At 30.1% G+C, this 27881-nt stretch overlaps 4 protein-coding genes across 12 annotated transcripts; 3 read left to right on the top strand and 1 right to left on the bottom strand.

Moving 5' to 3' along the window:
• Positions 1-20: 20 nt before the first annotated feature.
• On the bottom strand, positions 21-2172 carry LOC132905708 (uncharacterized). 2 transcript variants are annotated; one of them, XM_060957297.1, is made up of 4 exons: positions 1818-2172; positions 767-925; positions 476-686; positions 21-403 (listed from the first exon to the last, which is right to left on the bottom strand). In XM_060957297.1, exons 1-4 carry the CDS (start codon positions 1998-2000, stop codon positions 45-47), a joined length of 912 nt encoding a protein of 303 aa, XP_060813280.1. In that variant the 5' UTR covers positions 2001-2172; the 3' UTR covers positions 21-44. The 2 variants fall into 2 exon arrangements, with proteins under 2 accessions (XP_060813280.1, XP_060813282.1); XM_060957299.1 differs by having other exon boundaries at positions 1836-2172.
• Positions 1629-18051, top strand: LOC132905687 (nucleosome-remodeling factor subunit NURF301). 5 transcript variants are annotated; one of them, XM_060957242.1, is made up of 26 exons: positions 1629-1741; positions 3741-4804; positions 5172-5454; positions 5555-5763; positions 5854-6219; positions 6280-7479; positions 7560-7750; positions 7844-8962; positions 9044-9353; positions 9415-9550; positions 9895-10172; positions 10286-10426; positions 10528-10632; positions 10731-10909; positions 11015-11263; positions 11335-11551; positions 11647-11988; positions 12054-12233; positions 12316-12546; positions 12659-12968; positions 13060-13261; positions 13357-13619; positions 13690-13857; positions 13944-14139; positions 14223-14307; positions 14423-18051. In XM_060957242.1, the coding sequence occupies exons 2-26, from the start codon at positions 3754-3756 to the stop codon at positions 14623-14625; spliced, it is 8214 nt and encodes a 2737-aa protein (XP_060813225.1). In that variant the 5' UTR covers positions 1629-1741; positions 3741-3753; the 3' UTR covers positions 14626-18051. The 5 variants fall into 5 exon arrangements, with proteins under 5 accessions (XP_060813225.1, XP_060813226.1, XP_060813227.1 ...); XM_060957243.1 differs by lacking the exon at positions 1629-1741 and having other exon boundaries at positions 2950-4792; XM_060957244.1 differs by lacking the exon at positions 1629-1741 and having other exon boundaries at positions 2950-4804; positions 9928-10172.
• LOC132905719 (4-aminobutyrate aminotransferase, mitochondrial-like) lies at positions 18051-20748 on the top strand. Its single transcript, XM_060957320.1, has 9 exons — positions 18051-18102; positions 18194-18309; positions 18386-18553; positions 18623-18709; positions 18843-19038; positions 19116-19288; positions 19582-19739; positions 19818-20086; positions 20163-20748. Exons 1-9 carry the CDS (start codon positions 18051-18053, stop codon positions 20288-20290), a joined length of 1347 nt encoding a protein of 448 aa, XP_060813303.1. The 3' UTR covers positions 20291-20748.
• Positions 20590-27878, top strand: LOC132905691 (uncharacterized). 4 transcript variants are annotated; one of them, XM_060957260.1, is made up of 9 exons: positions 20590-20901; positions 22238-22472; positions 22778-23008; positions 23113-23207; positions 23277-23346; positions 23427-23594; positions 23657-24991; positions 25074-25300; positions 25546-27878. In XM_060957260.1, the coding sequence occupies exons 1-9, from the start codon at positions 20894-20896 to the stop codon at positions 25718-25720; spliced, it is 2544 nt and encodes an 847-aa protein (XP_060813243.1). In that variant the 5' UTR covers positions 20590-20893; the 3' UTR covers positions 25721-27878. The 4 variants fall into 4 exon arrangements, with proteins under 4 accessions (XP_060813243.1, XP_060813242.1, XP_060813246.1 ...); XM_060957259.1 differs by lacking the exon at positions 20590-20901 and adding an exon at positions 20908-21105; XM_060957261.1 differs by lacking the exon at positions 20590-20901 and adding an exon at positions 21713-22077.
• Positions 27879-27881: the final 3 nt, after the last annotated feature.

Genomic DNA, 27881 nt, shown 5'->3' with positions numbered 1-27881 from the left:
TTATACAAATAAATAATAAATATGTTTTAATAAGAGATTTTTATTTATACAAAATGTTTTTCACAAGCTTCATACCATTTGTTAAGTTTTGGCGGATATTTTTTGGGAAAAAATTGTTTAATTGTACACCATACAGCAACATCTGCTATATCAAAGTCCTTTTTATCTGGCCAAATTAATTTATCTGCTATTAAAGATAATATTTCTTGCTTTTTCTTTGTTGATTCTTCAAAATATAAAGAATGACACAAATCTAATATCAAGTCAGTAGTGTTTATCTTTTCTGTACAATCAGAATTTTCATAATTATGCGAATTTATTAATCTACTTAAATATCTTAAAAAATTTGTTTCGCCAGTTATACAGTAACTATATAGACCAGATATAAGTTCCAGATCATTAACTGAAAATAAAGCTTTTTGTAAGTATATATCTTTTACTATTTAACTATTTCCATAAATATGATTTATTTTACCATTTTTCCAGATCAGTGATAAATTAACAATATTATTTTTGGAAGAACTTGTAGTTGATTCATAATTAACAGACACTTCTTTATTAATACTTGAATGAACGTAAGTTTGTACTTTAATATCAGTATCTTTCCACAACTTTTGCAATGCTGATATAAAATAAGGTTGTCTTTTAGGATTCACATTAATGATAAGATTCACATTAATTGGCTCCTATAAAAGTCAATGTTAATAAATTCTCATGTGAACTTCTTACTTAAAAAATTAAAAATATTATCTTGCATTGATATTACCTGGCTCTTATTAATTGTAGAACTTTTATCAACTACTGTAGTTTGTTTTGTTTGTCTTAAAAACCCAGAAAGTGTTGAAACTTGCTTCTTAAGTTCTGCAAGTTGTGCCAGTATCTTTTCTTGCCGTGCTTCTAATGCATTATATTCTGGTAGTGGACTCTGAAATAAAATCTTACTTTAAGGAACATTTAATATTACCCATATAAAGAATTAGTAATTACCATAATATAAACCTTAATAAGAGGAATAAATTAACTAGATAGTTCTGAAATAAGGCTAAAATTATTTGATATTACTATATGGAATCTATCAATTATAATTTAAACATCATAACTAAAAGAAAATTTTTCTATTTTCCAAACATTGTCAAATCATTTTTCATACATAACATCATCATTATAATTACTAATCGATCACAATCTAAACCTCACAATTCAATATAATGTTTGTGACAATACAGTTTCTCATAAAATATACTCCAAACTCTGTTTCAAGTAAAAAAATACTAGCAACATTCAAGACAGGCATGTATTTACTATTTCCACTTTAGAAAAAAAATGCCTAAAAACATAGGGTTATGGAGAATAGATTTGATAGGTGATCACTAACATTGTTGATTAATGCCAGTAAATATCTACAAAGTACATACATATTTTTACTGGGTTAGGTTTTACATGTGTTTGGTTATACAACTGTACTTTGTAGCTTTCAGTGCAGTTCTAATTTAGTAAGCTTGCCCTTCTATACTAATTATCAGCGCATTCCCGCTTATCCTTCAAACGAACTGAATTTTTCATCTGTCGTAGCCGCGTAAGGTCCTGTTAGTTGAAAAATTGGAGGGGCAAGCATCGATCAAGTCTGTAGAACCATATTCCCGGTCGATCGTGATTAGTGCTTGTGGAAATTTTGGGAGGAGTCATGCACAACAAGCTTGAGACAGAAGAAACACTCGTAGCTACCATGCTTAATAAACGCGTGAGTAAACCGTTCATTACAGTTAAACTAGCAACATTCTCGTTCACGTCGGCAAGATAACAGAAATGATGAAAACCTTTAAAAAGCTGATAACCTGCTCAGTGATATCAGGCACGATCTTGTTCTCGGCTTCCATATGGTCGTCTGTTGATTGTTCTTCATGAATATTTCGCATTTCGTACATCGTTTTCCTATGATGCAACATTTGTGGCAAGGAAACAATTGGCTTTAACGTATACATTCTCATATCGTTTTGCATTTCGTTCGTTATCCCGTGATTAATTCGTAAAAAAAACCGCCGACTCGTATTCACATTCGATCGTTACACTCTCGTTCGTTTTTCGTATTTCTCGATTTTCGCTTGACGGCCATTTTTCTTTAATCCCCTCTCCCTCCTTCGTGCTTTCATACTGGCACTAATGCTTTCCAACCACTGACATCCGTTTCAAAGATGGCGCCATAATTTTTGTCAAAATTACATCATACGGGAATCTTATGTCGTTCTCACAATATATATCCATGTACTATCCTACGTGTATGGTTCCAAAAATTGTTTCTTTTTTGTTTGTCATTACTTAAGTGGCTAATTAATGCTACATTATTTTTTCGTTCATCTAGGAATCAATTTTGGAAATACATTATTATAATATATATGACGTTAATTCGGTGATTTATCGTTGATAAATTATTCTTGTAAATTCTAGTTTTATTATTTTATTACTTAAACAAGTATTTAATAAAGATACATTTAATCATAATATATTGCTATGTGTGCATCTGCAACTTCTATCAACTTTTATGTGATTGTTAAATGTACTAGAAAGAATGACGTTTGTAGAAAATTCTTATTTTTAATACAAAGTATTTTCTTTTATGGCATTTAGGAAGCAACTGTTGTTAACAATAATTAATAACTAAGTTTGTATTGAAAGAAAAAAGTTGTACAACATCAGTTTAAACTTGACAGAATTTTAACTTCAATTAGGAAGATGTCGCGTTCATCGCCGGTTTTTCTTAAATTAGTTGAAATTTATTATTAACTGAATTACATTATAAATATAGGAAAAATTTCTTCCTCGATATTAATAATATTAATTTTTAATTAGTATGATACTATGAGCTAAAAAGAATGTGTACCGACAAAACGACACACAATTTGGAATTATAGTGGTGTCCTCTATCGAAGCTTCTCTATAACTAAGGTTAGATTTCTCTCTTGCGGGTAACAGCGAATTCGTTCGATTGTGTATGCGAATTAATTGCATAATTTGTTGGAAATAATAAGTGTAGTGAATTAAAATAGGGATACTTGTGAAAAATCGAGGAAACAAATAATGCAAAGGAAGCATATTTATCGGAAGTGTGGTTAGAATCGCGTTCTTCCAACCGCGCATGTCGCCACCTATTGTTGATCTGACAGGCTCTTGTGTAGTTACGGTGAAAGCGATTGGATCTTCTGTACGTTTCGTGAGAAATTAAAAAGCAATTAATTAGTTCTACATTGTATGAATCTTGTCAGAACTCAGTCGAGTGGAATGTGTTGAGCAACAGATTGTTCTAGATAGGAGAAAGGAAAATTTTGTCAAAGATTTTTCTCTACTTTTGGAGTAGATGCGTTCGAGGCCAGACATGGCGGCTATTCGATGAACCAATTGCAGCAGCGCTCTCTTAAAAGATTAGATATTGTAAATTCCCCTTACATTCGCGTCAGTGAATAATTCTGTACTTATTTTGGTCGTTACTAGTAGTAATACAAGTTGTTATAATTACGGGAAAGTGATCGTCGTTCGTCGACAGAAAAATAGAAGCCACGCAAGATCGTACCGAAACGTTTGATCATGAAAGAATTGTGTTTGGTCACGTGACCATAGCCGAAAAATGGCGCAAAGATCAGAGTACAAACATGAGTTCCATTTCATTGCTACGATGTCATTTGTATTTGTTTACAAGCACGCGTTTCCATAAACCACGTGTTAAGTAAGTGCCATTTCGTTGACAGTGTGTGACGAACAATGACGGGGAGAGGGTCGAAGAGACGGGGCCGACCTCCGAAATCGGTGGTCATGGAAAGGCCCAAAAAATTTCAATACCATCTTATGAAGAAGCCGAAATATTTGCAAAACAAGGGTTCGGAAACACCAAACTCACAACCAAGTACACCGACACCTTCAAGACCATCATCGCCAGTTGAAAGCGAGGAAAGTAGACGAAGTACACGAACTCGAAAATCTCGAGGAGCCAGAGACAGACATTCACGAAAAGGTGGTCACTCAAGTTCTGGTGCATATCAACGCCGAGGTTACAACCCAAACGTTGACTATCATGATTCTGAATATCATTATGGGTCAGACTTTGGGGATGAGTCCAGTGAAAAAAGTGAAGTTGAAGAGGATCTTTTGCAAAGCGATGCAGACTCATCTGAAAGTATAGAAGAACCTGATCCTTCCAGTGACAGTGACTTTTCCCTCTCCAGTTATAGTACTACTAGTGGCACACCCCGTAAAACACTGCTTAGTCAGCAAAGACCACCAAGTCCAGAACCATTATGGCTCCAAAATAGGGAACTACCGCCGTTAAATTTACCTAAATCATCTGATGATCTATTAGTCCCCAAAGAACTTGTTATGCCATGTTTATCTATTTATGAAGTATTGAGACACTTTCGTACTTTGGTACGTCTTTCAGCCTTTAGGTTTGAAGATTTCTGTGCTGCACTTATGTGCGAAGATCAAACTAATCTATTGGCTGAGATACATATTATGCTCATTAAAGCACTTCTTAGAGAAGAAGATTCTCAGCAAACACATTTTGGTCCTCTAGATCAGAAAGACTCTGTGAATGTTAGCTTATACTTTGTGGATTCTATGACTTGGTCAGAAGTATTACGTTCTTACGTAGAAAGTGATAAGTCTTTTGATCAAAATATTTTACATATTTTATCAACGTGCGAATATCCTTTTACTTCTGTTGAAGATAGAATCAAGGTGCTACAATTTTTGACAGATCAATTTTTAATTACAAATCCAGTAAGAGAAGACCTGCTGCACGAAGGTACACTAAATGGTATTTCATGTTGTTTTATTTCTTATGTATCTTTTTTTACATAACAGTTCATAAATGTTCATGTATAGAAATATATAAATTATTATTTAATCAGCAGGAAAATTTTGTATGTCCATGCTGAAGTCTGTTCCTTTGAAAATATGAATGCTAAAACATTTTTCTGTGATTAAACATTATATGTATAAATTTGTATATTAATTAATAATTAATATTACCTCAATGTCAAGATGTATATTAAAAATTATTTTAATCGACTTTTATTAATTAATACCTTTATTAATTTATTAATAATTGTTCATCAATTACAAAATATTCCTTATAATATGTTATGATGACAGTATGTATCATAAATACTTTCATTTTATAGGAAATATGCACTATGATGATCACTGTAGAGTATGTCATCGTCTGGGAGATTTATTATGTTGTGAAACTTGCCCAGCAGTGTTTCACTTAGAATGTGTTGAACCTCCATTGGTTGATGTTCCTACTGAAGATTGGCAATGTAGTACATGCAAAGCTCACAAAGTTACAGGAGTTGCTGATTGTATACCTGATGTTGAGAAAAATGGTTCACTATGTCGTCAAGAACATCTAGGATTTGATAGACATGGCAGAAAATATTGGTTTCTTGCAAGGAGAATTTTTGTGTAAGTATACTGTACAAAAATAAGAATTTTCTATACAATGTATTGTATTATATATATATTAAAGAAATGTTGATTGTATTAATAAAATCGGTTATTGTAGTGAAAGTGAAGATGCAGAAGTTTGGTATTATAGCGCACCTTTACAACTAGAAGAATTAATGCTTTGTTTAGACCGTAATGAAATGGAAGTTGCACTTTATAGAGAATTGTCAGATTACAAAGATGAAATCGTAAGACAAATGGAACTTACAGAACAGATCACTAATCAGTACAAGGGTAACAAAAAATCATACCTAGAAGTAGAAAACAGTGAGTGCATTTCTAAAATTTTGCATCCTTTAAATTTTATTTCTGATTTAAGGGAATAGTATTTAATACTTTATCAAATATGCATTGCAGGTCTTATACAAAAGTTACAAAAAGAACGCCAAGAGAAACAAGAAAAAGAAGAAGAGGAGAAAAAAGAAAAACAAAGGCAAGAAGCTGAAGAAATGGTACGCAGAATTCATGAAGGTACAGATTCTCTAGAAGAACAGTTGGCAGCTGTCACTGAACAGCAGGAAACAAAATCGTCAGAAGAATCAAATGCAAAAGAAAATACTCAAAAACTAGGTACAGAAAATGTAGAAACAGATGGTGTAGATACCAATTTAACAGATGGAGTAAATAAAGACGTTAAAGTCAGTATATCATCGTCATCTTCTGAAGAAATTGATGAAGAAGTATTAGAAGGAGAAGAAAGTATTTCAAAAATTGGTAAAGATGGTAAGTTGTGCAGTTATAAAATTGATTTAATTAGATAGAATAATCTACATTTTTTCATAGGAAAAAAACATACTATTGTAACAAGGTCAAAAACAGGATCTTTACAACCTAGGACATTTAATATGGATGATTTAAAGAAACGTAGTAGTGGACAGTTGTCAAAGGAAGAATTAGAAAAACTAGATAAAAGTTTGAAAGAGGAGGGAGATGGTACTAGATTAACAAGACAGAAAGCTCATCAAATAGCTTCTGGTACACATCTCTTTAAATTAGGGATGGATAACAACTTCAAATCATATGTAAATCAATACAGTACCAATCCTATTTCTCTGAATAAGGCCCAACGTAACGAAGAACGCGATAAAAAGAGGCATTTGTCACACAAATTTTCGCTTACACAGGCCTCAGAATTCAAATGGGTTGGGAGTTTGACAGGAACGCGAGCTCTCTTAGTAAGCACACTTCGTCAGACAATTCTTCAACTCGAAAGTAGCATTCAATCATCATTTATGCATACTAATTGGCCTCTTTTGCGTAAACCTTGGACTACGGCGGTGGGTGCTTGTGTTAATCCCAGAGATTTTGCACGTGCTCTTATTGTTTTACAAGCATGTATTAAATCAGTAGTGTTTGCTAGTGTATGGCATGATCAACTTGGACACGTGAAATTACAAAGAGTAACAGCCCTTGAACGAGAAGAGAAGAAGCGCCAGGATAAGAAAGATAAGAAAGAAAGAGAAGATGAAGAAGAACGTAATCGTCTGTTTAATTTTGTCAAATATACTTTAGGTTTGAAACATCAAGTATGGAAACAAAAAGGAGAAGAATATCGAGTACACGGACAAGGCGGATGGCTATGGGTATCTAATAGTCGCCGTCACAGATGTTTTGACAACTCAAAATTGGGTCTTCGAATAGGCCCACAGAAAATTATGGTACAAATTAAAGATCAAGAAGGATTAAAAATATTAGCTTTAGATCCTCCCACATATGATTTTTTGATAAAAGAATATTGCTCTTCTAAAAAAGAAGAAAATAATATGAATATTAAAATAAAAGAAGAGATTAAAGAGGAAGAATCATCAAAGGATACAGCAATTGACACATCTATAAAACAAGAGTGCAAAGAAGACAACATAAAAAAAGAACCAATTGAAGATAAACAAAATAAAACGGAAACAGATACAAAAATCGAAGAAAAAACAATGACAAAAACAGAACCGCAGCAGATTAAACAGGAAACAAAAATGAATTTATCATGTGAGTGTGGTAAAGAAAATATTCAACTATTTTTAAGTATAAGCATCAAGCTTATGGTATTAATTTTTTTCTACCTATAGTTTTAGCTGGTATGAAAATCGAGAAAGTTTATACACCTATAAAAGAATTTGAAGAAATTGATATTATTAAGGCACTAACGACTAACGGGAGGCTCCATTATCCAAAAATTGCTAAAAAGACTAGGGTCGACGATTTCTTGGCACGTAGAACACATTTAAAACTTTTAGAAGAAAGAAGATTAATACAGACTGTAAGTAGATATTATTGATAAAATAAAGTGGAATATAAGTAGTACATATTAGCATATCATTTATGTATTCTTTGAAATATGCATTAATTTTAGGAGAAATCAAAGGAGTTGTTAAATCAATCGACAAATCATAAAGCAGATGGAGATTCCGAAATTGATATAGAAAATAATGAAGAAAGTGATACAGATGGAGTTGATAATTCTTTACAGAATATTCTTAGTGGAAAACAGCCTAAAACTATGCCTACATCAACCAGAGAAATGCTGACTGTAATAGGAAAGCGTATTCAACACGTTAAAGCCCAATATGCCAATATAATGAGATTTAGTAAAAATACTAGTTGTTATTCACGATATTGTAATATGACGGCACCACCAGGAAAGATTACAACTACAACACAAAGTTTAACATCTACCTGTTATTCTCCTATATGTCTTCAAAAAGCAAGACTAAAACTCGACCTAATAGCATTGTTAAGGAAAGCTAATGCTTTAAACAATAATCAATCGACATCAAATTTATCAATTGGAGCAATTGTAGCACAACAACAAACAAATTCAAAGACAGATGGAAATGATGAAGCTAGAGATGCAATCAGGAAAGATTTAGAATCCGCGGTAGCATCTGCAACTCATTGTACAGAAGAAACACCAGCTACAAATGTAGTAAAAGATGTTGCTTCACCTCCTATCAAAAAAATAAAAGTTGAATCTAATGGTAAAGATGTCAGTTCAGAACATGTAGTGACCACTACAACTAATAATATAGTTACTACTACGACAGTAACTACAACACAACAGACTATAAAGTCAGTTGATGGCGTTATACAGAGTATGCAGGAAAGTACAAGTTCTCAAAATTCAGTTACATTTTCATCCGAAGTTAAAACAAGTGCAGGACAAAAGACAATGATTGTTAATCGTAGAGGAAGAACAGTACAAAGAAGTACAATGGCAAAGGAGTTAAATGCTGATGGTACAGAAAGAGTGTACTCTACTACTTCAACCGAAGGAAAAGTTTATCTGAAGAAAGTTGCAATCTCTTTGGCTGATAGAAAAAAGAAGCGCACTCCTGTTAAATACCCTTTATGTTCCACATTTTGTACAAAAAATAAACATCGTAGTATATTGCTACTTCCACAACATGAATTGCGTAAATTGGCTAGGGTTGGTGGACGAATACAAGTTCAAGGTTTTCATCATATGGCCAAGGTATTTCATTAATAAAATTTGCATTAAAAATAATAAAATATAATACAATGTAATGAATTAATTTTAATTTATTTATTATAGGCAAATATGTCAGTATGGCCATATCCCTGCCCTAGGCCCTTATTTAAGACTTGTTGGTTATATAGAACAGTTGGCATAAAATCACTGGCTGCTGCAGCTCTTCAATTAAGAATATTATGGGCATGTCTTCGTTGGGACGATATGGCTGCAAAACCATTATCTACAGATGGCAAACATCAAATTACAACTGATACAGAAATTATGTCATTAGAAATTCTTAAACACCGTCATGTTGGCCAATTTTTAGATAAAACACAGTACTTACGTAGGAAAGTTGTTATACCTTTGGAACTTCCAAAACAAGTCAGAGGTTTGTATTAATAAATAAATTTTGAAAAATAAGTGATATGATGTGCGATTATGTTTTATAGAAGTTACATCTATAAGAAGTGGTCTGCGAAAAAGGAAACGACCAGAATCACCACAAAGCACCGAACCACAAGTTACAGAAGAATGGGTTGATGAGGACAAATTGGAGCTATGGGAAATTAAACAATATGGTGATAGGTATGTTTAGTAAAAAGAATTGATTTATTCTATGTATTCTGATCTATAACTTCTTTTTTCTTTTCCTATCTATACTATACTATAACTATCTATACTATACTATTTCCTATCTATACTATAACTTCTGGACTTTTGCCATTTAAACATTTCATTTCAAGAAAATTTCATACAAGTAAATTTTTTACAATTTGTTAAAATGTCTGTATTTCCCTACAATTTTATTAGGATATTAATAATTGCGTTAAATTCCTATTGCTTTTACCTTATGATATCACTCAGTTCTGACCTATCCTCATTTAACACCATTCGATACTAACCCTCCACTTGGTGTGTGTCTTATCCAGGTTAGAGAAGGCTAATGCCCAGATTATTACTAGGAGTCGATCGGGACAACCACAATCCGCGGTTGGTTCTAACCGAAATGCAGGCGCAAATTCTGGTATGAGCGATCAACTTGTTAGTGGTAAAGCAACACCTGAAGAGATTAAAGAAAAGATGGAACAGCAATTGCGCATGCAAAGAGCTGCTCATCAACAAAAGAGAGCATTAGAAACTCTAAAAAGCCCAGCCAATTCTGGTTCGCCTACACAAGTTGTAAAAGTTACAGCTAACTCCACTCATGGTAAGATCTAGGTATATTAATCAAATCTATTCCGAAATAAATTATAATTGATTATATGATATATCATGTAACTATTACTATTATAACAAAAAAATATTAATTTTTTATCACAGATGGCACAGTTAAATTGGTTTCCAAAGTTGCAATACCAGCAAATCCAAACAGTGGGACAAAATCACAACTAACTTCGCTTTTGACAACACCTGCACAGAATAAGCCTTTTATTAGTACAAAGCGTATTTATATGGCGAAATGTAAATACCAAAATAAATATATAAATATTAAGTTATATATATACATAAATGTAACGTGTATTTGATATTTATGTATATATCTAATATTTTCTTTAAAATAGCATCTCTTGGAACAACAAAAGTTGTTTCTGGACCTACAAGTATTTTACCGAAAACACAGCAAGCTGGAAATCAACAGTCCCTAATTAAAGTTTCCAGTCAAGCAGGTACATTTATAACATTGATTATTTTTTATTCAAGTAGCAACAATTAGATTACAATCTATTTTTTTCTTTTTCTAATTAAATTTATATTCATAAAATAGGTTCTATACAACAAATTCAGCAAAGAGTACAGATTATAAGAGGTCCAGATGGAAAGCTTCAAGTTCGAGGTTTGATGCCTGGCCAACAATTAGTTCAAATGCCGGATGGAAAGCTTCATGTGTTAAATAATAGTCAAGCAATTACTACTCTTGCACAAACTGGTGGAACAACCATACAGGTAAAATTACTAACTTGGTGTGTATATGTGTTGTGTGTAAAATATCGTGAGATAAAATATTCCAAATAAAAATGATTTATTAATTTATAAAATTCCTTCTTCAAGACAAAAACAGCTACAACAACTACAGCTAAAGTGGCTACGACAGCTAATTGTACAACTAAGACTAGTCCATCCAAAACAACAACAAATACAACGTCGCAAGTACAAGGTGTTCAGCAATCACAAGCTCAATCTCAGCAAGGAATTCAACGTTCATCAGCAACCACTGTAACTATTGCCACTACACCCACACAACCAACCAAAAATGCTATTGTAGTGGCCAATACTGGACAAATTGTACAAAGTGCACAAGTATGTTACAGTTACATTCAATTTTAATAAAATATATGCACGCAATAGTAATATATTAATTAATAACATAGGTCATATCTTCTGGTGGACAAGTTATTAGTGGAAATCAAATAGTGGTTACTAATGCTAATTTAGCTCAACAGCTTGCAACGGGTAAAGCTCAATTAACGACAATCGGTGGTCATCAAGTGGTTATTCGTAGCACTCCGACAGGCAATCAAATTGTACATTTAAATTCAACAAACAGTGGTATTATTGTAAAAAATACTGTAACACCAACTAAACAAGGTATATTCAAATTTTATATCTTGAAAAATAAATGTTTCGACCAAAAAATTAAAGATAAAACTATTTAAATAAAATGAACTTTTTGAATGTTTTAGTTCCTGTACTACAATCTACTCAATCAACAACTACAGCAGCAACAGGAGCACAGTCAACTGATGCAACAAATAATAGCACTGGTAGTACTACATCGACGAATGAGACATCAACTACTACTACAACTACAACAAATCAAACTTCCAATGCTCCAGCACCTGGAAGTGTAGAAGCATCTTTATTAGCGGGTCAACCACCTGGAACTGTCATTAAATGCGTTACTGCTCAAGTTATACAAACTACTCAAGGTCCTCGTATAGTTTTACAAGGTTTACAAGGCGCAGATTTTACCCCGCAACAACTTGTAATGGTGCAGCAACAGGTCAAACAACAACTACTTAAAGGTTCGTATACATGTCATATATGTATTTAATGTTATTAGCATATTTATACTATACATATTTTATAGCCCAAGCTGCAACAGGAAAACAAGGAGTTTTGGGACCTACTAAAATTTATTTAGCTGTTCAACCTGCACCTAGTAGTCAACAATCGATTCAAAGTTCTACAACAGCAAATACACCTGCTACACCAGCAACAAAACCACAAACTGCACAACAACCAGTTGTTTCGCCACCAGCAGCAACTGGTTTGTATCTATATGATTTGATATCTTTTGCATTGATTAAATTAAATTTGTAATGGTATTAATATTATTTTAATTTCGATAGAACCTCAAACGGGAACTGAAAGCATTCCAGAGCTTCCATCGACAGCAACTTCAAGTTCTCCCGAGAAACCGAAAGTAGTTGTTCAACAAGTTGCACAACCTAGTGTGACTACAGAAGAGGAATCGCAAAAAACAAATGTAGCTAATGGTCAGCAACCTTTGCAATCTTTAAAAGAAGGAAACGATTCCTCGGCTAACAAATTTATTTTAACGCCTGATTACATACAACAAAGTTAGTTATTAATTAATATTATCTTTACTGTTTGATTTCAATGGGATAAGAAATATTTAATTGTTTCTATTTTTATTTCAAATATTCTAATTATTATTATAAAAATCTTCAGCCATCAAGAATGCATTGAAACAAGAAAACCTTAATCCTGAAATAGAAGAAAAGCTGTTACAACTACAACGATACCAAGAGAAGCAGATGAAAGGGGGTGTTGAAAATTCAGCAAGCAATAATCAATCTCATACTACGCCTACAATTACGACTCCACGTGTCCCATCTCGTAAAAGACCAGCACCTTCTAACATTCCAACAACGACCTCATCTACGAATGTACAATCAATAACAAATGATAAAGATACAGATTGGGCAGAAACACCTAGAAAGAAGCCCGCATTAAAACAAGAAAGTCGTGAAACTCCAAAGTAAATTTCTAAATCTAAGAATAGATATAAAAAATAAAGACTTTTTGTTATACAAAATCACTTTTCTTTAATAATACCATTTACTTTTTAGAGTACAAAAGATCGAACCAATAGAGAATGAGTCTACCCCACAAAAAAGAGCAGCAAAGCTAAAAGACAGTCAAGAGCAACGAAGAAAGCAACAGGTTCACTCACGAATGCAAGTTTTGTTATTTAGACATAAAGAATTACTTAAAAAGGATATTCTAAAGAAGAGAGCACTGCTTGAAAAAGAATTACAGATAGATATTCAGGTATTATATATTAAATATATTTAGCATATGTTATTTGTTATAATATATACACATTCATATAAATTTATTTATATTATTCTTTGTTGAAATTATAGAAAGATTTATCAGCGGAATTAGCTTCGAGAACCAAAGCGGAAAGACACAAACAAGATGAGGTAAAAGTAGGAAGTGCGAAGCGTAAAGCAAATGCTCAAATGTCTCAACAAGTTAGTCCGCCTAATAGAGGTGGAAGGCCAAAGAAGTATAAAGCCCAAGGAAGCAATACTACACCACCGGGTGCTTCAACCGCTGCCGCTACGAATAGAATCAAAAAAGAAAAGTTATATTGTTTATGTAGAACGCCATACGATGAAACGAAGTAAGTACTATAAAAAGATTCTTTACTTATAATATTTATTTAATGATGGTGAATTATGGTATTGAATTAGATTTTATGTTGGATGTGATCTGTGTAACAATTGGTTCCACGGAGATTGCGTTGGAATTACAGAAGAAATGTGTAAGACACTTTCTGAGTTTGTTTGTACAGAATGTAGACATGCAAGAGATACACAGGAGTTATATTGTTTATGTAAACAGCCTTATGACGAATCTCAGTACGTAATGGTGCCAATTTATTTGCTGTTTACATTGACTTATTCTAGATCTATTACCACATATTTTAACATTCTTGTTTCTGCAGATTTTATATTTGCTGCGATAAGTGTCAAGATTGGTTTCATGGTCGATGTGTCGGTATTCTACAATCGGAAGCAGACAATATCGATGAATACGTTTGTCCAAATTGTCAACGAAATTCTTCCGTTAACTTTGCTAACATGAAAAATCTTAATGCAAAAGACCTTGATCTCCTAAAAAAATTAATTAAGCAAATACAGGTAAGGTAGTTGTAAATAATAAAAAAAAGTTATTTGTTAAAATAATTTCTATAATTATCGTCACCAAAAATTTTGATATTTAGGCACATAAAAGTGCTTGGCCATTTATGGAGCCAGTAGATCCAAATGAAGCACCAGACTATTATAAAGTTATAAAGGAGCCGATGGGTAAGTGTTATTTAAATTCGATATAACAATATTGTTTAATCTTTGATGAATTCAAAATTCAAGAGAAGAAATACAATTTTCCTTAACAGTATATTCATGCTAATTATGTTTGCAGATCTGCAAACGATAGAATTGAGGATAAATGACAGATCTTACAAGAAATTAAGTGAATTTATCGGAGATATGACGAAAATATTTGACAATTGTCGTTATTATAATCCGAAAGAATCACCTTTCTTTAAGTGTGCAGAATCCTTAGAAACTTATTTTGTTCATAAGATCAAAAGTTTAAGAGAGAAGTTCTCTGAAGGAAAGTAAGCAATCAAAGGATAAACGGGAAAACTGTAACTATAAACGAGTGGAAGTGTTTAATTCGTGTAACAACAGAAATGATCTGTGCCAGTAGAAAAGAGACATCCAAAATAGTCATAAGTATATTAGCAGTAGTCTGTATAAGTTCACTATTTATTAGAATTGTGTGAACATTTAATTTGCCTTCGCAAACTTTTATTTGCATTGTGTCGTACAATGAATTTTGAACCAGAACAAAACATTTTAGTACTAAAACACAAAGTTTTCTTTAAGTACAATGATGCTTTTCTCATTACTTCAAAAGCATCATTTATTGTAAGAATTTATTATAAATTGCGTTTAATATTTTTGAATGATACAAATATATTATTCATAATAACTACTTTTATTCTTTATTTATACAATTATTTAGACAATAAAATATTAGTTTCTTAAATATATTGTGCTTGTATACATCTTTTTAACAAAAAGAAGCAGTAAATATTTAATATAAAAATACTAAGAAGATGTAAGTTCAAATTCATAGAATGAGAATTCAGTTAATGTACTGTAAAATGAAAAATACTTTATATTGAATAAAATGTGCAATACATGCTTATTTATTATATTTTGTATATGAAAAAGATGAAAAAGCTTTTTATAAAAAATCATCATAACTTACGGTTCAAAATTCATATGTTCCTCACAGGCATCACTGTTTATGTACATCTATCCAATACGTGTAATAATGCATGTTAAGAATAATTATAAATATATCAAATCAGTGCCACTGAGCGTTTAGAATGGTATGTTTTTAATAATCTAATGCAATGTATTTTGAAAAATTATAAAAACTATGGGAAAAGTGGAAAGCCATTAGAGTTCATTATCATTCAATAAAGAGGAAGAAATTGGTCCAATCACTGTCATTATATTTCATTTAATAAAAAATGAAACCAGTTTTCTCACATCATAGATGTAAGGATTATTTAGCAAGCGCATAATAAATTGTACAAATTTGTTTATTGTGCTCATAAGTAATTATTATTATGTTCTTTTATCATATAAATTTTCTATAAAATTGTTTATAAGTAACATATATGATGTTAGTTGATAAGGAGCAAGCAGATGTTTGCTTTGTATATATCCAAGTAGAAATGACCATAAATTCGTTCTCATATGACGAGGACATTTAAATGCAAGAAATTGAATTTGATGAAAATATTGTTTATATTTTAGCTATTAAACTACCATTTGTGAAAATTATGAAACTATACCATGTAGCATATGTACGAGTATGTTTAGTTTCTGTATTCTTACAGAATATGAGGACGCAATATTATTTCATAAACGTCTAATGATCGAGAAAAAATATATACGTATATACATACATACATACGTACATACATACATATATACATACATACATATTCATATAAAAAGCAGTAAGGAAATACTGTTTCTAATGTTTCACTAATAAAATGCAAGAGTGAAAGTATTTAGTAAATATCTAACTCTTAAATGTTGGAGAACTCAAGAACTTTTATGAAATTAAACTACATAGACTTATTGAGTTGGCAACTAAGCGATAACTGATTTTATCAATACCACCTAATCACAGAATCCGCAATGACTTAGTTGCCAACCCAATATTCTGTGAAGGTCTAAGTAGTACCTCCATAAGGAAATTTGTTCTCTGATATTAAGAACTGTGGTTTCATATATGTACATTAACGTGTATGTTCACGAATTCAAGATGCGTCTTGAAGATTGTCAATCATTTATTTAAGTGAGAAAAAAAACAGATCGCTCAAAGCAGGTTGTACATTTTTGCCAGGATGATGCTTGTACAGTATTTTTAATTCAATGTTCACAAAACCTGGCACTGATCTGTTTTTTACCTTCGACTTTCGATTATAGTTACAGAATACATACAGTTCGTTATTTTGCCCAGATTTATATACATCATATTAGCTTTATTGTAAACTCGTTCCAAGTGATCGTGTCATATGCGTCTCATTAATTTATTGAGGCTCTTCTTTTATCTTTATTATAATATACTTCAAAAATCATCTCAAAGTGTGTCAGTATATTTATAACTTGGATATACTGGAGTGTTATACATTTTTATTTTAATTCTTTGTCGTATTCTATCTTTAAAAAGTTCTATATCCCTAAGTTTGTTTGATCCATATATCACAGAGTTAACCAAAAATTTTAAAAAAATTTTATTTTGTAAAGTATGCCTCAATGGATTTACTCTTTGAGATCTAGTGTATCTTTAATATTCTTCCGCTTTGCCTCAGAATACTATTTGACTCATAGAGACTTATAAATAAAAATTAACAAGTATTAATAAGTATTCACATTATATATTAATGCGAGCGGAATATATGCATTTGGAAGTATGTAATGCTCGGTACTAGCTTTATTGATCTTCAGAGACAAACGGAAGAATCAGATTGTATCTCAAAAAGTTAATCTCCCAATATCTTTTACGAGATGCACGTGCACTTATAAAATCGTTGAATACTCTTGAAATTTGAATACGTTAAAACAAACTTGATCAGGTTACGGTCATTCTATCGAGTATTCTTTCCTTACATAAGAGCGATACTTGACGACATACTGGAATAAAGGATTTTTCTGTAAAAAATTGTAGAAATACTTCAAGACATATATTATATATTAGTCGTGTAAGTTTTTGGCATGCTACTGAAATGTAAAAACTGGGTGAAGAATTTGCAGCCACGTACATTCTGTGCTGCTATATTTCACTTTGCCCGCTTATTAATCATGTAACGAGGTGTTTATTTCTATTAAGAACAAAAGCAACAAAGTGTGATTACATAACTATATTCATCTAAATCTAATACTACTAGTTTATAATAAATATATTTGTACTAATTTTAATCATAAACTTTGTTGTTTTTATTGCACTATAAATATAAGTTAGAGGAAAGCATAGTATGTTAATTTACATTTTTTAATTTGTATTGCTTAAAAAATAATAAACTACTGTATGACAGTGGCTTCATGAAACTTTAAAAAAGCACATTAATACCGTTTAGTAATTAATTTTTAGTTTTATTTGCCAGAAACAATGATTTTTGTATAAAGAAATAATGTTATAAATGATTTCGAATTACTCTAGTATTAACATCATCATTTGTATTACTATTAAGTGTAAACTTAAATATTTCAAAGTTCAAATAATATTACACAGGACCTATATCAACAGCTATTTACATTCTTCTGTTATGATTTGAAACAAAAGTAAAAATGTGTCATTTATGTGAATGCATATATTACACATCTTTTATCATTTTTTAAACTTTCTCTCAAGTTTTTATTTAATATGAGTTAAGAATACATGTACATACATATAGTAGAATTTCATAAATTCTCTATATTAGTGACATTATTTAATAAATACGGAAATTTCTTATAAAATGTTGTGCAAAAGTATTGTGTATTCTGTTCAAAAGAGTCCGAAACCTCGTCGTAAGTACAAAACAACTATATTGCTGGTTAATAGGAAATAAAATTATGTTATTAAAATTTTAACATACTACACTTGGTAAATAATGTGTAGAACTTCATCATATGCCAAAGGCACCATTACCTGGAGAACCTGCAAAACCATATACGCTTACTGAAATTCCTGGACCAAGGTCAGAAGCACTTCTCAATGAATTTTCTAAAATTCAGGTTTATATTATTATCACAAAATTCAAATTTTATTGAAGATTGACACATTCATATAAACAATTATAAAATATTGCAGCAAGTAGGCTCCATTCAATATTTTGGAGACTACCAAAGATCTGTTGGAAATTACTTAGCAGATATTGATGGAAATGTTTTCTTAGATATGTTTATGCAATTATCTACCCTTGCTCTTGGATATAATCATAGGTCAATCCTTGGTGCATTATCTTGTGGAGGAAATCAAGTAAATATAATTGAAAATAATTATATCCACTAAAATTAGCTTAAAGGTGTCAACATAATAAATTTTTAGCGAGTAATAGCAAACAGGCCTGCAATAGGATTATTCCCTGGTTTAGAGTGGCCATGTAAAATACAGGATACATTGCTTCAACCATGTGTTAGATACTTTTACTTATCAAATTTGTAACTACGTTTATTTTATCAATAAGAATAAAAATAACATTGGATAGTAAATAATAATAAATAACAATAAATTTATTAAATATAATATTATTTCACACATACATCAGGTAGCTCCAAAAGGGTTACCATGCATTTTTACAGCCATGTGTGGTGCTTGTTCAATTGAGCATGCTATACAAATGGCATTCATAAAATATGCAGAAAGACATCGACGTGGCAAAGATTTTACTGAGGAAGAAAAGGAAAGTGCACCTTTTAATAAACCACCTGGTTGTCCTGAATTGTCTATCCTTTCCTTTGAAGGTACCTTAACATAATGTTGTAATATACCAATAAATATACAAATTACATATACAAATTGATGAAATTTATAAAATTAGGAGGATTTCATGGTAGAACATTTGGTGCACTGGCATTAACGCATTATAAGTACATAATGAAAATTGATATACCTTCTCTTCAATGGCCAATTGCACCCTATCCACATTATTTATATCCATTGGATCAGCATGAAAAAGAAAATAAAGAGGAAGATGCTCGGTGCTTGGAACAAGTAGATTTGATAGTACTATGATATAAATTTTAAATTAATTTTATTGCTAAAGATTGATAAAATCTACATCAAAATATAAAAGGTAGAGGATTTAATAGAACGATATGAAAAGAATATGCCAGTTGCTGGTATCCTAGTTGAAGCAATACAATGTGAAGGAGGAGATAGACATGCTTCCCCAGACTTTTTTCTACAATTACAAGACATGTGTAAAAGAGTAAATGTTTAACATGCTTTGTTTAGATTTTTGTAGGATATAAATATTGAGAAACATAGCACAATAAATTTTTCAGAGATCTATTCCTTTCATATTGGATGAAATACAAACAGGAGGTGGTGCAACAGGAAGAATATGGGCACATGAATATTTTGAATTAAACATTCCTCCTGATATCGTTACATTTAGTTACAAAATGCAAGCTAGTGGATTTTATCATTCTCCCGAATACATGTAACATATTTATTAAACATAATAGTGTTTGAATAGAATATTGTATCATTATAAATATTTTTCATACTATCTATTTAGGCCCAAGCAACCATATAGAGTTTTTAATGCATGGATGGGAGACCCAATCCAAATTTTATTGTTAGAAGCAGTATTACAAACCATTGAAGCAGAAGACTTATTAACTCATGTATGTTATGTCGGCAATTATTTGCTTTGTCAACTAAACACCTTGCAACATGAATTTTCGGATATTATAAGTTCCGTACGAGGTAGAGGCTTTATCATTGCCTTTGATACGAGATGTAGGGATATGAAAAAGAAATTAATGCATCTTTTACGTAATAGAGGTAATATCAAAAATTTAATATATTCATTTGACAATTTTTATATTCTGCTTCCGTATAGTAAATTTACAAATGTTAGGTATACAAGTGGGTGACTGTGGAACAAAATCAATTCGATTAAGACCATGTCTAATATTCGGAGAATATCATGCCGATATCTTTTTAGAAATTCTTCGCGATTGCTTGCAAGAACTTGCAGAGTGCTGATGTATTTGTAAATTATATTTTACTTATTTATTGTATTATACATTTGTTAAATATATACTTTAATACAAAAATATCACGTTCTATAACATTATTATATGTATGTATATAACAACTAATTATGAAGTATATTATACGATAGCAATAATAATAACAATTTGAGAGCGCGCCTGCTGCCATTACATTCAAATCTAAATTCAAATGATATTCAAACATCGCGGCTAGTAGTCACATAGTTCCATTACCGATCAAGGACCAAGAATATACATATTGTCTGTGTCATATAAAGGAGATCGATATCAGTATGGCGGTAAAGGAGCGGCTCCATTCAGCGTGATTGGAAATCAAGATTATTATGGCTCAGATTTTATATTACATAACGGGAAAGTGCATTTCCATCGAAGTGCATTTTTCGCGACGCCTAGTAGCATCTTGAACGACCATAAGGATAGAACAGAAAACAAGACATTAAGTTTGTCATTGTGAGTAAAAAAAAAGTAAACGAAGAGGAAAGGATTTTACAAGGACATTACAACTTATAACTGATAATCGCAACATCGCAACTGAAGTCCTTAGCCCCGGCACGTTGAAGCGTAAACAATCACCATGGCAAAGTACGAAGATATTGCGTAACACTAGCTTTATCTCATTATAGCAGCGTAAAAAGTGCATCATTAATTCAATGATAATGCTCTGTTTACTATACCACGCTGCAAACTGTATTATTATTACATTTATTTCATCGGTCTATTTCTTAGCAGCATGTCCCTTTTTAAATCTTTAATTTTTGTCAAACAGAATGCTGACTTCAAATTGGTGTGAGTTTATGGATTAACAGTCAAAATATTTTCGTACTTAATTTTTTTATTCACATAATACTTTTGTGTTGCTAAGTTATGAATATGTATTAGTTTACATTATTGGTTCTAAAGTAATATATTTCTTTTATTTCGTACTTCTTGAAAAATTATTTACATTTTATGTATGTACTTATGTATGTATATGTGTATGTATATGTTGCTATAAGTAATTAGTTTATATGTATCTATAACTTCTTTGTTTTATTCTTTCCATAGTATAAAAGTATGAGTAATTACTATATAAATTATATTTTCACTTGTACTTGTTATAGTAATTCACATGATGTATAAGGAAACATTTTCTTTTTTCAGGGTAAGGTTTCAGACTTTATTATGTTATAATTATGCCTCCTCATATTATTTCATAATAAAATATATCTTATTAATGTCATTGATTTTATATACTTTCAGATAATGTAGATAATTTACATAGATATAAATAAATTATTTTCTAAATTAAGAATTTTGTCAAAATAAAATTTTCTTCCTTCATTTTGTGTTTTACTCTATCTTCAATAGTTTATCTAAGGCTATTAGATTAATCAGAGTTGAAAATGTTTTCATTGCTAATTAATTCAGTAACTTCATGCAACTACTACCATCATAAAAACTGGAAAAACATGTTGAGTTTTTAAAAAATGATTAAATCATAATGATGCAATGAGTTCTTATACAAAACATAGTGTTATATATAACAATGCTTTCAAAAGATGTGTTCTAAATTGTAATCTTATCTCCTTTATTTTGTTATCGGTTACTGGTGCAGCTAATCAGTAATTCTCTGTTCACAATTATTTACTTCATAGACTCATTCGTGTATCAGAATCAGAGCAAGTTATAGACATTAATATTATGTCTATAATTTTGTAAAAATGAAAGTTGATAGGTTTTCACAGTTATATATAGAACAGTTTTATCAATTACTCCAGGGTAAGCTACTTCATTTATAAAGGAGAAATCACTTTGTTCATGTTCAATATGAATTTACAAATCATACATAGTATTACATAACTATATATATACTATCAACATATTATATAAGTTAATATAATATATATGTATTAAATTATGTTAATTCTGACTTTTTTAGAGAGATGATGATAGTATTTGTTTATGACACTGTAAGGTGTTGTAAAGAAGATGATGATCCTGCAGAGGCAGTTATGTATTTCCATCCTGCATGGGTATCTCTTACGCAAAGATTAGCTCTAGCGGGGCAATTAATGGCTGTTAATCAATTTCTTTCAACTTCGTTTTCCAATCCAAAATCAATCACATTACAAGGAGGAAAATTTGTACTAAAGAAATTTGGACAGTACATACTTGTAAGTGTATCGTTATTATATTTTTTTCTTTACATAGGTATAATTAATAATAATTTATTTACTTATAAAAATAATTGAAAATATAAGAGAATTTGACTACATGACTTCAGAATTAATATAATGCAAAATATGAAAATCATTGTATGTATAGCATAATTTGATAGTAGTAGTTATCTATTAAAGCAGTTACAATTATCAGTGTAGTCTCAATGAATGAAACGTAATATTTTTCTCATTGCTTAATGTGTCATACTTAGTATTAATTAATATTTACCACATAAATTTCATTGTTTATTACTTTACAGGCAGTTGGAACTGATAGGAATATTCATGACTGGATTTTAGAAAGACGTGCAAATACATTAGAATCATTGCTAAAATTTTTTCATTATGATTTGAATAAGATACTGGAATCATTTAATAATGACAGAAATAAGTTCACAGAGAAGCTTTATCAAATGTTTGAAACATATTTGCCAATACTTCAATATAGTGCCAATCTTTTCTCCAATATTCCTATCATTAAACTTCCAAAGGTAATTGATATATGATATCAATTTTTCTATTTTATACAGCTTCTTTTTAATATATTTAATTATTTATTGTGGATATAATATAAGTTGATGTTATGTTTTTTTAGAGTGCTAGCAACATATTTTTAGAAGCAATTCAAGTTTTACAATATTATCAAGAAATCAGTGGTATCATAGGTGGTGCACTCTTCTATAATAATAAGTAAGTTTCTAGAGCAGTGACAAATAAATTGTTCTTTTATTTTAAAAACTAAAAGTATTAATATTTCAGGGTAGTTGCAACTCAGTTAAGTGCTGAGTTGACCAAACAAATTGTTATAACTGATCCATATAGAATAAAGGTATATTAAATTAAAATATACTAATAGTATGTAATATTTACATAATATACAATATTGTTTCTTTTAATACAATTTTTTAGGCTCCTGCGGAGAGAATATCAACAGAATTTCATCTACCTGTTGGAGTACAGTTATTGCGAGTATATATAGAGCAAAAACAGTTTACGAAACTTGTACAAGAAGCAAATAATGAACGATATTATAGTTCTTATTTAGATTCTGTGACAAAAAAGATATTTCAAAGAAAGGTTAGTAGTTTTTGACAATGAATTATAATAATTATTTAATAATGAAACTATTATATTCTTAGAACATGTCCAAGAACAGTAAGGAACTTCCTTTGTCCGGAATGAAACGCGACACTTCTCGCATTTTTACTGTACCTGAAGAAGGAGAATTAGATTCATTACAGTACAACGATAATAGTCATTATGTACCCTCCGTACCACTTACAGCTTACAGTTCTCCAGTGAAACGTAAACAGGAAAGTAAAACAGACCGTCCTAAGTGTGTAAATCCTTTAACTCCTAGCGTTTGCTCTACACCATTAAAAGATATTAATAGAGTATTACATGGTAATGCTATGTTAATATGTAATACAAACGAAGATACAAATAATGAAGCAGAAGAAGAAAAAAAAGAAATAAAAACAAATGTAGATGATATTCCAGATGTTGTTAAGGAAGCACTTAGATATAAACGTTTAAATAAATTAAGAAACGTTACGCCAAAAGAAAAATTAGTTAAACGAAAAGAATTTAATAAGAGAAGTTTAAGTATGCATGATTTAGGATCGTCCAATTTGTATTCCAATCGAATATCAGTAAGAACATATGGATTAGGGTTGCCACAATTAAAACAAAGTATATCTCCCGAAACTTCTCCTCAAAAGCAATCTTTACATAAAAGGCAGTTTCATACAATTACTGACCCATATTATCCTATATTTCGATGTGATGGATTACCAGTATCTCAGTCTTTATATAATCAATATATATCTTCACATTACGAAGAACTTAAGGATGATCAAAATAATACAATTAATCGTAACGACTTTTTAATAAGTTTAGCTAACGATTGTAACATGAAAAATGTAACAAATAACTGTGATACCATAATCAGTGATAATTTAGAAAAATCAAGTAATTCTCGTGACATAAAAATAGATAGTAAAGTGAAACAAGAAATTTATCGCAGATCAATGAGTCTTCCTTTGAAACCACTCAATATCACTGATGATGATGATAGACGAAAATCAGCATCGGAATGTGGTAACGTATATGAATTTCTTCAAAAGAAAAAGTTGGATGGTCTACAATTAACGCCTCTTATGTCTAAACTCAGTTTGCTTGCTGATGAGAGAACTAGTGGTTTTTGTAGTAGAGAAACAACTCCTAGTGAATTTCGTGATTTATCGGGCTTTTCAACAGCAACAAATCAAATAATCAAGCAAAAACTGGAAGCAGTTAATAAGGAAACTGGCAGTGATGGTGAAGATGAATTAGAAGAAGATTGGGTAACTACTTCCAAAGATGAAGTTTCTTTTGAGAAAACAGAACTATTTCTCTGTGGACACCACAATATGGTGCTAGTACTACTAATGGAAAATGGAACTGCTAATAATCCTGATCTTATACACTCTCTTGTAAGTATATTTTATTGTCTAATATCTAATATATTGAAATTTAATTTTTTGATAATATATATTATAGTAATACTTGTTATAGTGGCAAACTTGCGTGAATACATTAGGAAAACTTGAAGCAAGACTACAACAATGTTTAGAGCCTCTACCTTCAAATGAAAATAAGGAATTATATAGTATATTAAGTATTGATCCTCAATGGGACACAATAAATCGTTCTGGACTCTGGGGTGTTACTGAATTGGATATTGTTTCTTGCCTTCATGATAGGTTCACATATGCCAGCAATCTCACAGATATTATTGTCAGGTAATTATTTCAGCATTAGTTAATTTGATTCATTTAGTGCAATTTTGCATATGTCTGCTTGCTTCAGTAGACCTATTTATATCTTTTTGTTCGGTTAAAATAATACTACTATCAAAAATTTTCAAGGAAATGAATTGTATTATAAATTCAGAATATGTTTTGTTTTATACATTATGAAGCACTAAACATGGTAATTTTTCATGAAACATAGTAAAAAAAATGAGTATATTTTATTAATTAACTAGAACGGAGGATACCGTTGTTTATGGTAACCAGTGTGGAAACGTAGAGGTATTTTATCAACAAGCAGTGGCTCCAAATACCTCTGGAGGACTTCCAACTCCTGCAGATTTAATGGGAATTGTGTCTCTTAAAGCAAAACGTAGACTGGAAAGAGATCATGGGATTGTATTACTATAAATAATAATTATCTACAAATGCTTCCATCACAATCTCGTTTAGGATTGAATTGTTTTACTTAATATTTTGTTCTTTTCTTTATATTTCCTGGCATGCCAAATTAATAATAATATATAACATTCTGTACATATTTTATCTCCGAATAGTAGTAGATACATTTTCCTGATGTTTTTAATAATATTAAATAGAAGCATTCTCTTTACCTTGTTATATGGTAATACAAGGGCATTAAAAATGGGAATGCAATCCTTCATTTAGTAATTAGTATGTAACAGTAGTTGAACTCTTATTACCATAGCAACGATTTTCAAATAACCATATATAAACATCACGTATATATGTTAATGCGTGCATGTATACTTTTAGTATTATATTTATTTAAAACGTCCATATTTTGAGTAAGAAACAATGAGTTCAAATTTTCATATCTCTTTCCAAATAAAAGGATAATTAAACGTTCCATTAATTTAATCGACCAAGAACATTTTTACGATAAAAAATACTACATATTAATAGAAAAAAATATTACCAAATTTTCTACATGTATTTTTGTAATAAAGATCATACTATTGAGTATAATAATTTAAGAATTGGCGGTAATCAAAGAATTTTTATATCACTCACATGTACCGACCAGACATAACAAAACCGGTATTGAAACGTTACTATTTTCGCGATCATAAATGATATATTTTAATACGAAATATTAAATGTTTTATTAAAAGAAATTCTTCGATAATAAATTCACACTTTTGGTTTTTTCATAATAGTATAAAAGGTAACGTGAACTTCAGATATTGTATATCTTTATTACATTCTTTTATCTTATTAAATATGAATGATATTACGCAATAAAATTTGCAATTATATTTAAAAGTTTTGTATCATAAACATAAATGTAGTAGAAATATATATTGTACCTAAACAATAATTTTTATCATGTATGGTTTCAAAAATTAGATAAATAATAATAAATATTCATAACAGGTAGATAAAAATTCTTTTAAAATGTTTAAAATTGTAATACAGTTTAATAGCATGATGCAACAGTTTTTGCAAATCCAAGCTTTTAATATCTTAAATAAAACAAAATCATTCTAGTATTGTAATACTATGCCCAAATTAAGTGATATTGAGTATTAATTTATTTGTCTATTTATAATCGTATTATTATGAGTAAAGATTTTTATTGCGTTTAAGCATAAGGCAATTAATTGTTGTTTACTGTTTGATCTCTTAACAATTCCGTTTTGTATGAATGAATTTATATTGTATGTATTATAAATATATAATTAGTTCTTTGTATATAAATATATGTAAGAAGCGTCTGATATGTAATCTGTTTACATGATTTATAAATAATAATGTAATTTTTAAATTTATTAGTATAAGTAGATTAAACTAATAATATTATTAAAAAAATAATGTATAACATAAGAGGTCAATATGTTAACAAAAAAGAATGTTATAAATAATATTAATGTAATTCCTGAAAATCATAAAATGCGTTATAAAAACTTAATAATAACTAAACATCAACGTCTAGCAATCACATTATATATAATTTTTAATGGTATTTATAAAATATTTTAATTTTAATCTAAAAAGTAAATTCTTTTCGAAAAAATAATTTTTTTATTAATACGTTTAGATGTTTATGTATTCTTCTGTTATAACTATAGTTGTAACTTCTAAGATGAATATAAGTTTTATCTTAAGTATCTTTGTATATGAAGATACAACCTAAAATGAATTATGATTCTTCTAAACGTTTTAGATACTTTGACGTATTAAACAATTTCTAATTATTACGTAAAGTCCATATTTTATATTGTTTATAATAATATGCAGTATTTAAATTTTATTACATATGTTGACTATAATTATAATAATCTTCTAAATATAATTATAATATCTTTAAATATATAATAATCTAATCTAGTCAGTTATTGTGTATTGCGGGAAGCTATGAATATTTCAAATTATTCCTTACTCTTATTTAAATCCAATTCAAACTAGTCATATCAAAGTATAATCGCAGATATTAATTCACAAATAATATAAGACATACATGCAGTAGAACATGAACAACAAAACACTGTAATGTCATCCATGGAATATACTTTAACTGAATAAAAATTATAATTGAAATATGCAATAC

Source organism: Bombus pascuorum, chromosome 3 (genome assembly GCF_905332965.1).
Source record: "Bombus pascuorum chromosome 3, iyBomPasc1.1, whole genome shotgun sequence".
Classification (NCBI taxonomy): domain Eukaryota; kingdom Metazoa; phylum Arthropoda; class Insecta; order Hymenoptera; family Apidae; genus Bombus; species Bombus pascuorum.
This window is presented reverse-complemented; position numbering and strand designations above follow the sequence as displayed.